We start from the raw sequence: 12,872 nt of genomic DNA, 5'->3' as shown, positions 1-12,872 counted from the left end.
TTGCATATTATAAAAACTTACTTAGAAAATCCTGATCCTGTTAAAATATTTTATTTGTTTCAGTAATGATTCAAAAGTTAACGAACTTCTTTAATATGTTATGCAATTTAAATTAAATACACAAGCCAATTATCTTAAGAGTTTATTAAATAAAAAAAAATTTATTGAAATAGTTTTCTAAAAAAAAACAAAAACTTGTTTTTAATACTATACATATTAAAATTACATCAAGCGTTATAGTCAATCGATCTAATTAAAAAATATTATCAAATATTTATGGTTATATCAAGACCAACATTTTTATGAACGAAACATATAAAAAGTTATTTTCACGTACTTTTGTTCTGAGTGTATATTTATCCAAACTCGGAATCGAGTGTGGCGCGTGCTATGATCAAAGGCTTGACACTGCTGTAATGAATGTCAGATGGTGTTTTGTTAATTTTAAATGCTGCTCCCAGCCACGAGTCGAGATGCAGGCACAGGCACACCTGCCAGAAAAGTTTCTGTTGATTTAATTTTCTTTTTTAGAATTTATGTTTGTGTTCCTGCTGAGTGAGTTTTTTGTGTGTGCTTCTATAAAAATTGCCATACAAAGCAGACGTGCAAAATGTTTAGAAAGTTGCATGCAGTGTTGAGTTGTCTACTTGTTTGTTCTTTCCAGCGTTGTTACGCCTGTTTGCCTTTTCGCTTTTGAAGTCTCCAATGTCGTCCACATCACGGCGAACAAATTGCGAAAGAAAATGGAAATTAAATGAACTTGAAATTCAGAGGATATGTACATAAATAGGTGTTTTATTTGTTTGTTAAGCTATACAAAAATAATAAAAATATATTCTATTTGTTTCACAAAGCTCTTAGCTTAACTTAGCTCTTTATAAACTGGAACAGAATAAAAATTCCCTTAAGGTTAGTTTTGGCCAAAAATAGCAAGAAAACAATTTATATTTTTTAACAAAACAACACTTTTATATTTTTCTTTTCTCTAATGAAAACGTAAATAATATAATTTAACTCCCCTACTGGGATTTACCATTACGAAGAAATTATTAACTCCGTATAACCATGAGGACACTAACGCTGTCTATAGCGTTTTGAATACTATATTTGGTGCCTTAAAGAAATAATAAGAAAAAAGCATTTAGTAAAATCTGCCATTCAATTATTACAGTATATCTTACCCTTATCTATTTCAATCATGTCGCCAACACGTAGCACAGCTTCCGTTTCCTCCTCTTCGCCCGGGACCAAGGTCTGCACAGCAAACTCACCAAATTGCACAACGAATTTCTAAAAAATGAAGAAGTTGACAAACTAAAAACTAATATTTCTTTTAATACTACTTACCAAAGGGTGAACTTTGGCACGTTTCTTGTTGCGAGTTTGGTGGGGCTGGAATCGCATATACCCCAGCGATGCTTTATCCTTCGTATTATAGAAAGCGTAGTCGATGTTATCCACTTTGGTGAAAATTAAGTCATTCGCAGTAGCTGTGAAGATAAATTAGAAACATTAGTATAAATAATGTGGTTATTATAAGGTTACATCTAGAATAAAATTATAATAATAAATAGCTTTCAACTTACAGACACTTGCGTTCTCTTCTGGCATGCTGCCAGCGGGTTGAGCATCGGCGACGCCCCGCAACCAGTGCATCAGTTGAATTGAGGCTTCCTCCTGTTCGTCTCTGGCGGGAGTTACAGAAGATACGATGGGCATCTCCTGTTCATTTCTGATAGGAGATATCATTGATGCAATTGGCTCTGGCTCCGGCTCTGGCTCTGGCTCGGGCTCACGCTCGGACTCTGTTTCAGTTTGTACGACTTCCACTTGCTTCTTTTTCCGCCCTCTTTTCTTATGCACCTTTTCAACCACTGCTTGCACCGGCGTATCTTCCCAAGTCAGTGGGCTTATTCCCAGTGATTCGGAAGTCGGCATTGCCTCCGGTCCTGTTTCGGGGTTTCGTGGCGTACTGCTGCATAATGGTCCCCGATTCAGCGATGGTTCCAGGCTAACAGTTGGTTCTTGGTTCACCATTGAGTCCTGCCGCACAGTTGGCTTTGACTTTGTGGTTTTCTTCGCACTTCCCTTTTTTATTTTGGATATATGACCAAAAGGGTTCACAAAGTCACTCATAAAACTAAATGAACGAGGATCCATGGTGTGGCAAAAAGTCATCTGGATTGGCACTTGGCCTCGTTTTGAACGCCGAATGCCGGCTGAGTAACAGAAAACAAAAATAGGTTTAATGGAAGGTTAAAACGTTATTTCAAAATATACTCACAGGTATTGTGGTCGCCTTCATCCATTACCACCGGAATCGTGCGAAGCCTTAACTTGTCTACTTCTGTCTTCTTTGCTTTTTTTGCACGTGGTGCCGGTGCCGTTGGTTTCTTAAACACCAAATCACCGTTTGATAAGTTTTTGGGCTGCGACTTTGACTCTTGTTGGCTGCGCTGCAGAGCTTCCATAGCCGCTCGACTTGTGCTCGGCACTTCGTCCGCCAAAGAAGCCTCCATTGCAGATTGATTCGCGTTCGGCACTACATCCGCCGAAGAAGCTTCCATTGCAGATTGATTCGCGCTCGGCACTACATCCGCCAAGGAAGCCTCCATTGCAGATCGATTCGTGCTAGGCATATCACGTTCCTTCGCGATGAGCGGGGGCGTGGGAGTGTTTACACGGAGAGACTCCATGTGCTCCGATTTAGAGTAATTACTGAGAGTGGCAGTAATCTCTTCGTCGGCTGCCGTACATCTGTGACCATTTGAAGGATTCTTGGAGCTAGATAATCGATCAGAGGTTTCATTATACTCCAATGGTGGTGGCACTACTTTTTCCTTTGGCTTGGAGCGCTTAGATTTCTTGCCCTTAAATTGCGACTTTGTTTGCTTAATGGGACTATCGTCTTCATTGTTCTCTAGTGGTTCAGTATACTCAAGCGGTGGCGTATCTTCTTTCGTCTGTTGTCCTGGTAGATTTGACTGCTCAGATTCGTTGCCCCTACACTGAGAGCTCCTTTGTTTCTTTTCATTGAAAATTCGTTCCTCATTTTCGTTGTACTCTGGTGGTTCAATATATTCGACTGGAGGTGGAACCACTTCGTTATCCCTAGTCTTTCTTCCAGTCGAATTTGATTTTAAAGATGGTTTGGTTCTGTTATGCGACATTGTTATTTGCTCATCTTCTTCACTTTGTACCTCGTGTCTTTCGAACTCTTGTGGAGGTGGAACCACTTCGTTGTCCCTAGTCTTTCTTCTAGTCGAATTGGTTTTTAAAGATGGTTTGGTTCTGTTATGCGACCTTGTTATTTGCTCATCATCTTCACTTTGTACCTCGTGTCTTTCGAACTCTTGTGGAGGTGGAACCACTTCGTTGTCCCTAGTTTTTCTTCTAGTCGAATTGGATTGTAAAGATGGTTTGGTTCTGTTATGCGACCTTGTTATTTGCTCATCTTCTTCACTTTGTACCTCGTGTCTTTTGAACTCTTGTGGAGGTGGAACAAGGTCCTCTTTATTGCTCTTTCGTCCATTTGTACTTCTGACCCGTGTATTTGCAACATACTCCGGCGGTGGGGGAGCTATCTCGATAGTATCACTATTCGGTTCATCGTGGAAATCTGGAGGCGCCGACATCACGACATCATCAAAATCGAATTTTCTGCTGCGACGCAGAGTTCGCAGCGATTGAGAATAGCGCAAGGAAACGGGAGGTGGCGGAACAATTTGAATACTTCTGCTTAGTCTCGGCAGCTTTACGGGGGATGACGAATCGTAATCCTCGACATTGGAATCCCCCTTTGTGTAGAGGCTGCGTTTACCTTCTCTTGATAGTTTTCGCCGAATCTCCATTGTATTCGAGAGACCTAAATAGTTTTTTAGCTCTGTTGTCTGCAAAACGGAAACAAGGATCTATTAGAAACTTCCATAAACATTATTTAAATAGTAATATTAGTACCCGTATGTAGATTATTATCAATTTTCTCATATTGAGAGCAAATATATATTTAATTCCTACGATTACTCACCATGGGAAGCCCCCGTCGCATAGAGCGTGATCGACCATTTGGCCTTTCTTTGCTTTTACCTCTACTGCGTGTCTTCCGCGAAGTCGGCAAGTAGTCGGAATCATCGGAGGATGGTTTACCAGATAAACTGTCGGAATCATCAGAGGGTGGTTTACCAGGTAAACCGTCGGCCTCGTCCATAAGATTTCTTCGCTCCAACTCCCGCTGGATTTTTTTTTCTAGGATAAGTTTCTCCTCCGAGCAGCGCTTCCGGTGTCCATCCAAAGGAAATACCTCGTTCAACGAGTTGCGCTTGCGCAGATCCAATATCTCGTAGTTGCTCATGCGGGTCAGCTCGGTGGCGAACTGCTCGCCATTGATGGGGGCACTGGGTGCCTTATTAAGCGGTACCTTTGTCATTCGGGACTTCGACTTCTTGGCATTGGCACTGACCGACCGGTGGAGGTTGAGAAGGCGCATGGAACTTTCCTGTAGCTCGGCATTAACACGATTTCGATTTTTGCTGCGCAAGCGACGCTGGCGTGTTGTGTTGCCGCCGGGCGGAGCTAGATTCAGAGCCACCGTGCTGGGCTGCTCGTCGCTTTCGTCGTCTGTCATTATGGCGTCTACATTTTCTACGACGCGTGGCGTTAATGCGTTAGGCTTAGGAGAAGCAACTGTGGAACGATTTGCAAAAGATGCAACCCTTATTGAAGATGTCGGGGCAACTGGCGATGCTGGGGCAACTGACGGTGCTGGAGCAACTGGCGATGCCTGGGCAACTGGCGATGCCTGGGCAACTGGCGATGCTGGAACAGATTCAACCTGGAAGGAATTCTTCCTTGCACTCAGATTCGGATTGGTTGTGTTTATCACAACAATTGGACCGCTGGCGTTTCGCGACAATGTCTGCACCAGCTCTTCCAGACCCTGTGGCTGTGTTTCCGGCACGACAAAATCCGGCTGTGGCTGTGATTGCCAGGCTGGCTCGTAACTGGGTCGTTGCGGCGTGTCAGGCACCACAATCTGTTGGTTGATTTGATTACCCTTAATCACTGGTAGTTTGACTGGTGTGTAACTGCGAAGCGAAGGCGACAGCAGCAGCTGACCCGGCGATGGACCCTTTTGCATGGTGTAGGTACGTCGTAAAGCTACAGATGGTGAGGGCGGTGTTTGCGGACGTGAAGGTCCCCGTCCAGTGTAGTCGAGCTGCAAGACATTCCTGTGAAAGGAAGACTGCTTTTCTTTGCATATTTCAGCAATTTCAGCGGCAAGATGAGAAGTCCTGGAAGTGGACTCCACCTCAGGCATGGACGCTTCCTCTGTTGGTTTCGGTACGGTTTTCTCTGCTGGATTCTCTGATGGTATCTCCGCCTGTTTCTCTGCTGGTTCCCCAGCATTCCCTTTTAACCGACTCTGCTGCTTTTTCATTTGGTTTCTCTGTGCAGGGTGTGCTGCTTATTTCCGGCATCTAAAAGATCACATCAATTAACATTAGGTTTATATATTTCTTGAGATGTGTACAAACTTACAAAGTTTACGGGACTGGAGAAGCTGCGGGTTACGTTAATAGCATCTTCAAATTCCGGGAGCAATTGGCGCCCACAGCTTCGGGATCGCCGGCGAATGGCATGTCGGCGTAGTTTGTCGGAGCCCGGAACATTTCCACTCCGCCGCAGGGAACGCCGATGGTTTGGCGACAAAGGGGGCGATCCTACCGGTGGCTGATTCTCATTGGGGGCCTGGTCCACAGGGGGCTTATTGGCTTGTCCGGAGGCGGAACTGGACGGACTGGTCAACTCGCGTAAAGGCTGTACTTCTGGCGCTTTTGGTTTGGACTTCTTGGTCAGCGGCACCTCAAAGTCTAGTTCAAAGTCGACTTTGAAATTTCCAAATAGGTTGTTATTTTGCGACGGCTTGTTCTCTGCCAACTTGCGCATCAGAAAGGCGGCCATTCGCTCCTTATCCTTCACTGGTTGGCTGAGGATGTCGTCCAGTTCCATAGTGTCATCAATCTGCTGGGCCTTCGACCTGAGCAAAAAGTGTACGGATAACTACGCATTAGTATGATTTCGCATAAAAAACCACGATCGCGATCTTACATCTTTGAACCCGTTAATGTTTCTGACGGTCGTTACATAAGCTACTACAATTAAACACAACTTATTTCGCTTAGTTTCCACAAAATTCTTAATTACACAAAAGACGCGACGCTATTGTACTGAGGTTGCCAGAAACCTTTGAAGGCGCGCCTAAATACGGTGTTGCCAGACAGGTGGACAGGCAGGGATGTCAACCATTCGAAATGTAGCAGAAAATAGCTTACATTTAAATATTCTGCCACTTGGTAATAGTTTTGGAAATCTCATGTTCGTTTTTATTAAAAATTAATTAATAAGCAATTTCATTCGAAAACAATTTTTTAAATTATTAAATTATTATATGTTAGGGCAATAAAATATTCATTTAGTGGTATAAAATCGTTTATCAAAGAGGATGGATTCCGAATATACATTTTTTATAGATTTAAAGCCAATTTTAATTCATTGCTATAGTGGATCAACTAATTTCTAAGGGACTTATATCAAAATACAACAAAGCTCAACTTACTGGAATTGGTTTCTTAGACAAATTTATTTAGAAACGTGCGGCTACAAACTATAATATACCATATAGGTCAAATGTAGAATTTTTCGGCAAACCTTTACATATGGAATGTCGACAGAGATGAGTTTTTTTTAGTTTTTTAAATTCTCATATTTTTTCAAGGTGTTTTAGTTCTCGTAGACGAATTTTCAGCTTTTGCAAAAGCGAGCTCTTATGTAAATCGTTTCAACAACTTTTTAAGCGGCCTTATCGTACCGTATTGTTGTACCTAATAAAATAGGCATCCCATAAAACTAACAATTTTTCGATCATACGGCAGCACTGCGTATATACCAGATGTCCTAGATAAAAATAAAGACTGCTCCTAATTTTTTAGTTCTGTTAGCTGGTCACACTATAGCCGGCAATTTGGAGTTTGTTGACAAAAATGTTGGAAGCTGTTTTAACGGATTTACCAGATATTAAAGCTCCCGAATTGAGTTTTGAAACGTTGAAGCTAGTTCTGAAGCGCTTGCGTCCACTGCAACGATACAGTTTCTGTGTGGAGGCTTGCGAGGAAGGCGATGAGACGAAGGTGGGAAATAGTCCTATTGTGATCCAAATTGAAACTTATTTTTTTGTGAATATAGCTGAGGTCAGGATTCCTGAAGATGCTGAAGGGCAATCTGAGTTTGGAAGAGGTAGTGGCCCTTTACTCGGCATCCGTGGTTCTGTTCCTCCAGTCGGGGAACGAAAGGCCATGCAACCAGCGATTGGAGCTGCTAAACGCGACCTTCGGTTATTCAGACACCCTGAAGCCCACGATGATCCACTATGCCACCGGGGAAATGCTCAGTAGCTTAAGGCTGGCCTGCAGCGACGAGGAACACTGTTTTGTTTACATACTGGAGGCGATCCCACACATCTTGGTGGCTAGCGACACCGGCAAAATGATCTCGCTTGGACTGCTTCGCGCGTTAATAGCCACTTTATCTGGCTGCCAAATAATCCTGCACATCTATCGCAGCGTTAGTCGACTAGTTTCAGCTAAAGCTCTGCTAATTGATGGTTATTTCAGGTGTGGGAGACCTGGGAAATGCTAAATCAAATCAGCCAGAACACTATCCTGCTGGACTGGTCGCTGCGCAGGACCTACGTCTTTCTGAAAGCCTTCGCCCTGCTCACCGCCACGGCCGCCTTCAACTCTTGTAATGCGGAGCTCAAGCAGGCTGGATACAGGGGCTTCGAACTTCCAGACAAAGCATCAGAAATTGCCGAGTGGTTCAAGACTCTGCGAAATCGCCTCGAGGAAAAGCACAAGGACCTGAACTGTAAGGAGGGAATCATGGTAAGATTGCATATGAGTGAATACCCAAAGAGCTGTCAACTATTCCTATTCCTATTACATTATCTCAATACTATGTGTGGACATTTATTTAATCTCGCATGTAAATGATCTTCTTTTTCTTCAGCTAGTGCGCTTTATGGACCACAACATTTTGGCCTATTTGACAGAAACGGGTAACGAATCCACCTCCGAAGTGGGAAACGAGGCAGTTTCAGAGGCGGGCAATGATACCACAGCATAAATTTTAAGAAATATTATTTTTTAAAGTGTTATATAGATATTCGAATGTTTCAGTTAGCACATAAAGCCTAAACCAGAAGTTTAGCGAACTCATTTGAACTTCTTGCCGCCCTTCCTCGCCGCAGAAGCATCCACGGTGGCGACCTGCACGGAGTAGTACTTAGTGGATATCCTGTTCAGGAAGTAGAGTCCCACCAAGGAGAAGAGTACGCTAGTAGTGGCGCAGACACGATGCACTATTCCCGCAGCGGCCACTGTGAGTGAGAGGCAGAAGAGGATCTCCGGCAGCAGCTTGGCCTGGAAGTCCTGCCCAAAGATGACCATCTCCGTGTTGGAGACGCACGTAAGACTCAAGATGAACAGCCAGGAGAAGAGGTATCCGCCCAATAAGACCTTTATCTGCGAATCGTTGAACCAGTCGGCGCAAAACCGCAGTGTGGCGAAGAGGACCAGGCTCAGGAGGCCTGAGATGATGGAGGACACCAGGGTGCTTTTGCTACTCATCGATGCGGCTGCAATGGTTCGGGTTTTAATCGCTGTTGGCCACAATATCCATGATTTTGCTTACACATATTATTTTCTTTTACCAACCGGCGTCTTTGTTGTACGTGTAAAACTTAAGCCATTCACAAGTCATCGCACAGCCGGTTAATGTTAAGGGTTGTCAGCAGTTAACAAAAATGTAAATTGCTAAAATATTTTTAGAATCTTATAAAGATTATTTTAAGTTTTGTTTTAATATCCGAAAACATATTCCTTCTATTTCAATATATAAAGTTTTAATGCATTTGTGTTGTATTTTCTAAAAAGAAATATCGATACTAAAAACTGAACGATCGAAACAAAAAGCCAATGTGGCAACTCTGGGGCTTTCGTGGTGAATGGCCAGCGAAGTAATAACATTGCATTTAATCACTATTTTAATAAATTGTAAATAAAAGGCTCATTCAACATGTCCTCCCTGCTCCAACTGGCGACCAGGACGCTTCGGAGTTCTATGATACAAGTGCGCAGCGTGACCACAACTACTCCCAGACAAATTAAAGAAAGTAAGTTCCACTGACCACTGTGGGGTGTTTCATAACCCCTCAAAAAGGAGAATATTATAATAAATAATTAATTAAAAAATTCTTTGCAGTTCAGGAAAAGCAGGAAAACAATGTGCGGATCTTCGAAGGCGTTAATGTGGAGTCACCGCGTGCCAATTTAATGCTTAAATCCGCTTGCCAGAGCACTTTTTGCCCGGAGTGTACATTGGGCCTGGACATTAAGCACACGGATGTTTTAATCCTGTCGCAGTACGTCCGTTCCGATGGCTGCATGTTGCCTAGAAGGATCACCGGACTGTGTCACCGGCAGCAGAAGAAGATGGGGACCTTGGTGACCATGGCCCAAAAGGCGGGACTGATGCCCAATTTGGCGCCCACGTGGAGCAAAAAGGATCCCAAGAAGCGCTTCGGCTGGCGCAAGTTCAACAAGTACTTCCTGGAGTCCACGATTAAATACTAGTGTAAAATGGCAATAAATATGTTGATATAGTTAATCCGTCATCTGATTTTGATTATGATTGGCTTCAAGTTAAATATTTGGGTAATAAATTAATTTTCTTGAACCCAGTGCGATAAGAAAATACTGTTACAATACAAATTTTATCAATACAAACTAATTAAAAGGAATACCATTTTTCACAAAGCCCAGTTTGGTCACATTTTCTTGGCGTCGCCCGCTTAAAATAGCATTATTTTTTGAATGAGTTTTTTAAGCAACAGCAGCACGGTTCACGTGGAAGTTCGCCTTCGATGTACCAACATGTGAGTATCAAAATCACCTGTCATCCGATTTACATTTTAATTAAGTGATCACCTATTTTAGACGCCTTTCAACAATACGCGCCGGTTTGGAGACGGCTTTGCAACAATATTTTCAGTCGGCTATAAGTCTGCCAAGGAATGTGTCCTTCGTGCCCGAATTGCCATTTGATCAGGCCCAGTTGGTGGAAACCGTGCTCCTGGAGCGCGACAATGGCGACGGGCGGGCTTTGCAGTCCACTGGGACCAAGTTCCGTTTTCATTTCTATGAACCAAAGCGGGCGGAGCCGCACTGCAGTTCCGGAATCTTTGATGAAGGCGGAAGTGGCGATACAGATGGCACCGTTGGCGTAATGGCCGCCGATCATGTCCTCCTGCCCGCCAGCCAATTTGTGGGCCTGTGGGAGAACCTCATCTACGAGAGCGGATTGAAGGAGAAGGTGAGAGGCCCACTTTACCATGTTTATATGGTTTTGCAATTCTTGTATTAAACCTTTCTTTCAGCTCCTGAAGTTTGCTCTGTCGGCGCTGACTTTCTCACAGCACCGCGTGAACACCAATGTGATTGCATGCAACCGGCTGCTGCTTCTCCATGGACCGCCTGGCACTGGAAAGACGAGCCTCTGCCGGGCCCTGGCTCAGAAGCTGGCCATCCGGACCCAGGGAAGCTATGCTTACACCCACCTAGTGGAGATTAACAGCCACAGTCTGTTCTCGAAGTGGTTCTCGGAGAGCGGTAAGCTGGTGGCACGTCTGTTTGCAAAGATCGGGGAGCTGGTAGCGGACCCCAAAAATCTCGTCTGTGTCCTTATTGACGAAGTGGAGTCGCTGGCCTACGCCAGGAACGCTATGTCTAGCAGTGAACCCAGGGATGCCATGCGTGTGGTAAACGCAGTGCTAACCCAGTTGGATGACATCAAGACCTGTTCCAACGTACTTATCCTGGCCACCTCCAACCTGGCGCAAAGCATTGATTTGGCTTTCCTAGACCGCGCCGACATTCGTCAGTACATTGGGTATCCGGACATGACTGCTATTCGAGCCATTTACAAAACAATGCTGGCTGAGCTCATGTCGGTGGGAGTAGTGCAGCGTGAGGCTTTGGAGGCGGAGGACGCCGAGGAGGGCCTACTGACCCAATTGGCTGAGCAAAGCGTCGGGCTAAGTGGCCGCAGGCTTCGAAAGCTGCCTCTTTTAGCTCATGCTCAGTACACCAGCAGCGATCTCTTCGAGCTAGATCAGAAGATCAGCCTGTCGGACTTCCTGGACGCCATGATGATGGCCTTGGAGAAGCATTTGGGCGAGCAGCGCCTGCTGAAACTGGAGTCCTTGGAGGAACTCTAAGCTAACAGCAAAGAAGACATGAAAAAAAAGAATTTTTTATACCTACACTCTATGTCCGTCAAATCCGATACTTTGTAAACTTCAATTTGCTGCTATGAAAAACAATCCGAGGCAGATGCACGGGACCAATCTCAATTCTGTTTACTGCTTCGTTTCATTTGCACACGTCACAGAGATTTTTGCATTTCTTTATCTGGCTTTTGATGTGAAAATCAAGCGTGAAATCTTGTTATTTGCTTGCAAGCTCCTACATCGACTGCCCTTTCCGCCCTCCACATCGATATGCAGACATCGGACCCTACGCAATCTCAGCACTTTTGCCTTGCCTTGTCTGTCCTTCACTTTCGAGTGCAGGAGTACTCTGAAGTCCGGCACACATCCAAGCAATCGGATGCTGGTGGCTCTGCTGCAAAAGGATGGGGTCCGTTTGGTGGCCAGGGACATCAAGTTATTGCACGAGAAAGTGACGACTAATCAAATTTTTTGACGATTTGATTCTGTTTTGATGCTGCCTGTTGATCCGTATCATCCGTTTGGAAACCACTCAGACTTGGTCAATGTAGCATTAGCTTAGTAGGATAATATGTGGATCTAAACGGTGGAGTGTGAATTTTGCCATTTAGTCTTTGCATTGAACCTGTTATTCGGTTTGAATAGGGTTTCAAAATCGTAATTAGTGAAAATGGGTAGAGGAAACGACTTTCTGCAATGTTTTTAACTCTACTATTCTACCTCTACTTTTACTTATGTGTGCATTAATTAGTATTAATTTGTTTAAAAGTATGAAACAGGTAGAAGGAAACGTTCACGTTTTCAAGCGTGAAAGTTAGTATAAGGCTTAATGCTTAAAGCAGACACATAACTAGGTTCAATGTGAACGTAAATATTATTTTTGGGTGGCCTTAATTAAATCAGGACAAATACCCATCATGACTCGTTCATTGGATTTACTAAAAGAGGAAGAGGCCAGAAGGACAGGTGGTGGTAATAAACCGAAAGACAGTAAAAATAGACAAGTAGGGGGGCCATCGAATTATGTGAACGGATAGCTGCAAGGCTAATAAAATGTAGATGTGGCCCCGAAAGGGGGAGTGCGATAAAATTCCTGTTGATGAAAATGTGATGCTGTGCTCATGTGTGATTCCACCCATTGTTCTCCTGCCGGGACATATAAAATATACGGGATTTATTAGCCACACGGTAGCGAAATCGTATCAGCATCTAAAATTGGCAACATCAAAATGAAACCTAAAAGCGTTATATACTATTTTATATAGTTTTCTGCATAGATATACTATATACTGCATATATTTATATATCTGATATTTGAGGTACCTTTGTTTGTTCTTAAAGCTAGTTTAGTCTAAAATGTTGTACACAATTTTTAAACGTATCCGCAAGGCGAGAAGAGTTTCCAACTCATCTGGCATTCGGCTGTTGATTTTTACATTTTATGGTAGAACGCGTTATTTGTCTGTTGCAGTCGTGTGTAACAACTATTATTTATTGTTTAACGGTTTTATTTCAGCAGCAACGAATA

At 43.6% G+C, this 12,872-nt stretch overlaps 5 protein-coding genes across 6 annotated transcripts; 3 read left to right on the top strand and 2 right to left on the bottom strand.

Annotated features, from left to right (window-relative positions):
- Window positions 1-811: 811 nt before the first annotated feature.
- On the bottom strand, window positions 812-6,232 carry LOC108052069. Its single transcript, XM_017134392.2, is given in 9 exon segments — window positions 812-1,114; window positions 1,182-1,290; window positions 1,348-1,490; window positions 1,587-2,219; window positions 2,285-3,890; window positions 4,028-5,408; window positions 5,410-5,477; window positions 5,539-6,037; window positions 6,109-6,232. Coding segments are annotated over 9 exon segments (4,506 nt in total). The 5' UTR covers window positions 6,111-6,232; the 3' UTR covers window positions 812-1,049.
- A 777-nt stretch (window positions 6,233-7,009) lies between these two features.
- On the top strand, window positions 7,010-8,264 carry LOC108052071. 2 transcript variants are annotated; one of them, XM_017134394.1, is made up of 4 exons: window positions 7,010-7,187; window positions 7,243-7,620; window positions 7,671-7,940; window positions 8,065-8,264. In XM_017134394.1, the coding sequence occupies exons 1-4, from the start codon at window positions 7,041-7,043 to the stop codon at window positions 8,179-8,181; spliced, it is 912 nt and encodes a 303-aa protein (XP_016989883.1). In that variant the 5' UTR covers window positions 7,010-7,040; the 3' UTR covers window positions 8,182-8,264. The 2 variants fall into 2 exon arrangements, with proteins under 2 accessions (XP_016989883.1, XP_016989884.1); XM_017134395.1 differs by lacking the exon at window positions 7,243-7,620.
- LOC108052074 (protein KRTCAP2 homolog) lies at window positions 8,179-8,865 on the bottom strand. Its single transcript, XM_017134397.1, has 2 exons — window positions 8,749-8,865; window positions 8,179-8,692 (listed from the first exon to the last, which is right to left on the bottom strand). The coding sequence occupies exons 1-2, from the start codon at window positions 8,750-8,752 to the stop codon at window positions 8,271-8,273; spliced, it is 426 nt and encodes a 141-aa protein (XP_016989886.1). The 5' UTR covers window positions 8,753-8,865; the 3' UTR covers window positions 8,179-8,270.
- A 172-nt stretch (window positions 8,866-9,037) lies between these two features.
- On the top strand, window positions 9,038-9,723 carry LOC108052073 (28S ribosomal protein S18a, mitochondrial). Its single transcript, XM_017134396.2, has 2 exons — window positions 9,038-9,229; window positions 9,319-9,723. The coding sequence occupies exons 1-2, from the start codon at window positions 9,133-9,135 to the stop codon at window positions 9,687-9,689; spliced, it is 468 nt and encodes a 155-aa protein (XP_016989885.1). The 5' UTR covers window positions 9,038-9,132; the 3' UTR covers window positions 9,690-9,723.
- A 123-nt stretch (window positions 9,724-9,846) lies between these two features.
- LOC108052070 (pachytene checkpoint protein 2 homolog) lies at window positions 9,847-11,467 on the top strand. Its single transcript, XM_017134393.2, has 3 exons — window positions 9,847-9,991; window positions 10,053-10,428; window positions 10,493-11,467. The coding sequence occupies exons 1-3, from the start codon at window positions 9,930-9,932 to the stop codon at window positions 11,330-11,332; spliced, it is 1,278 nt and encodes a 425-aa protein (XP_016989882.1). The 5' UTR covers window positions 9,847-9,929; the 3' UTR covers window positions 11,333-11,467.
- Window positions 11,468-12,872: the final 1,405 nt, after the last annotated feature.

Source organism: Drosophila rhopaloa, unplaced genomic scaffold (assembly GCF_018152115.1).
Source record: "Drosophila rhopaloa isolate 14029-0021.01 unplaced genomic scaffold, ASM1815211v1 contig_167, whole genome shotgun sequence".
NCBI lineage: Eukaryota > Metazoa > Arthropoda > Insecta > Diptera > Drosophilidae > Drosophila > Drosophila rhopaloa.
Note: the sequence above shows the minus strand (reverse complement) of the source record. Positions and strands in the feature narration are given on the sequence as shown.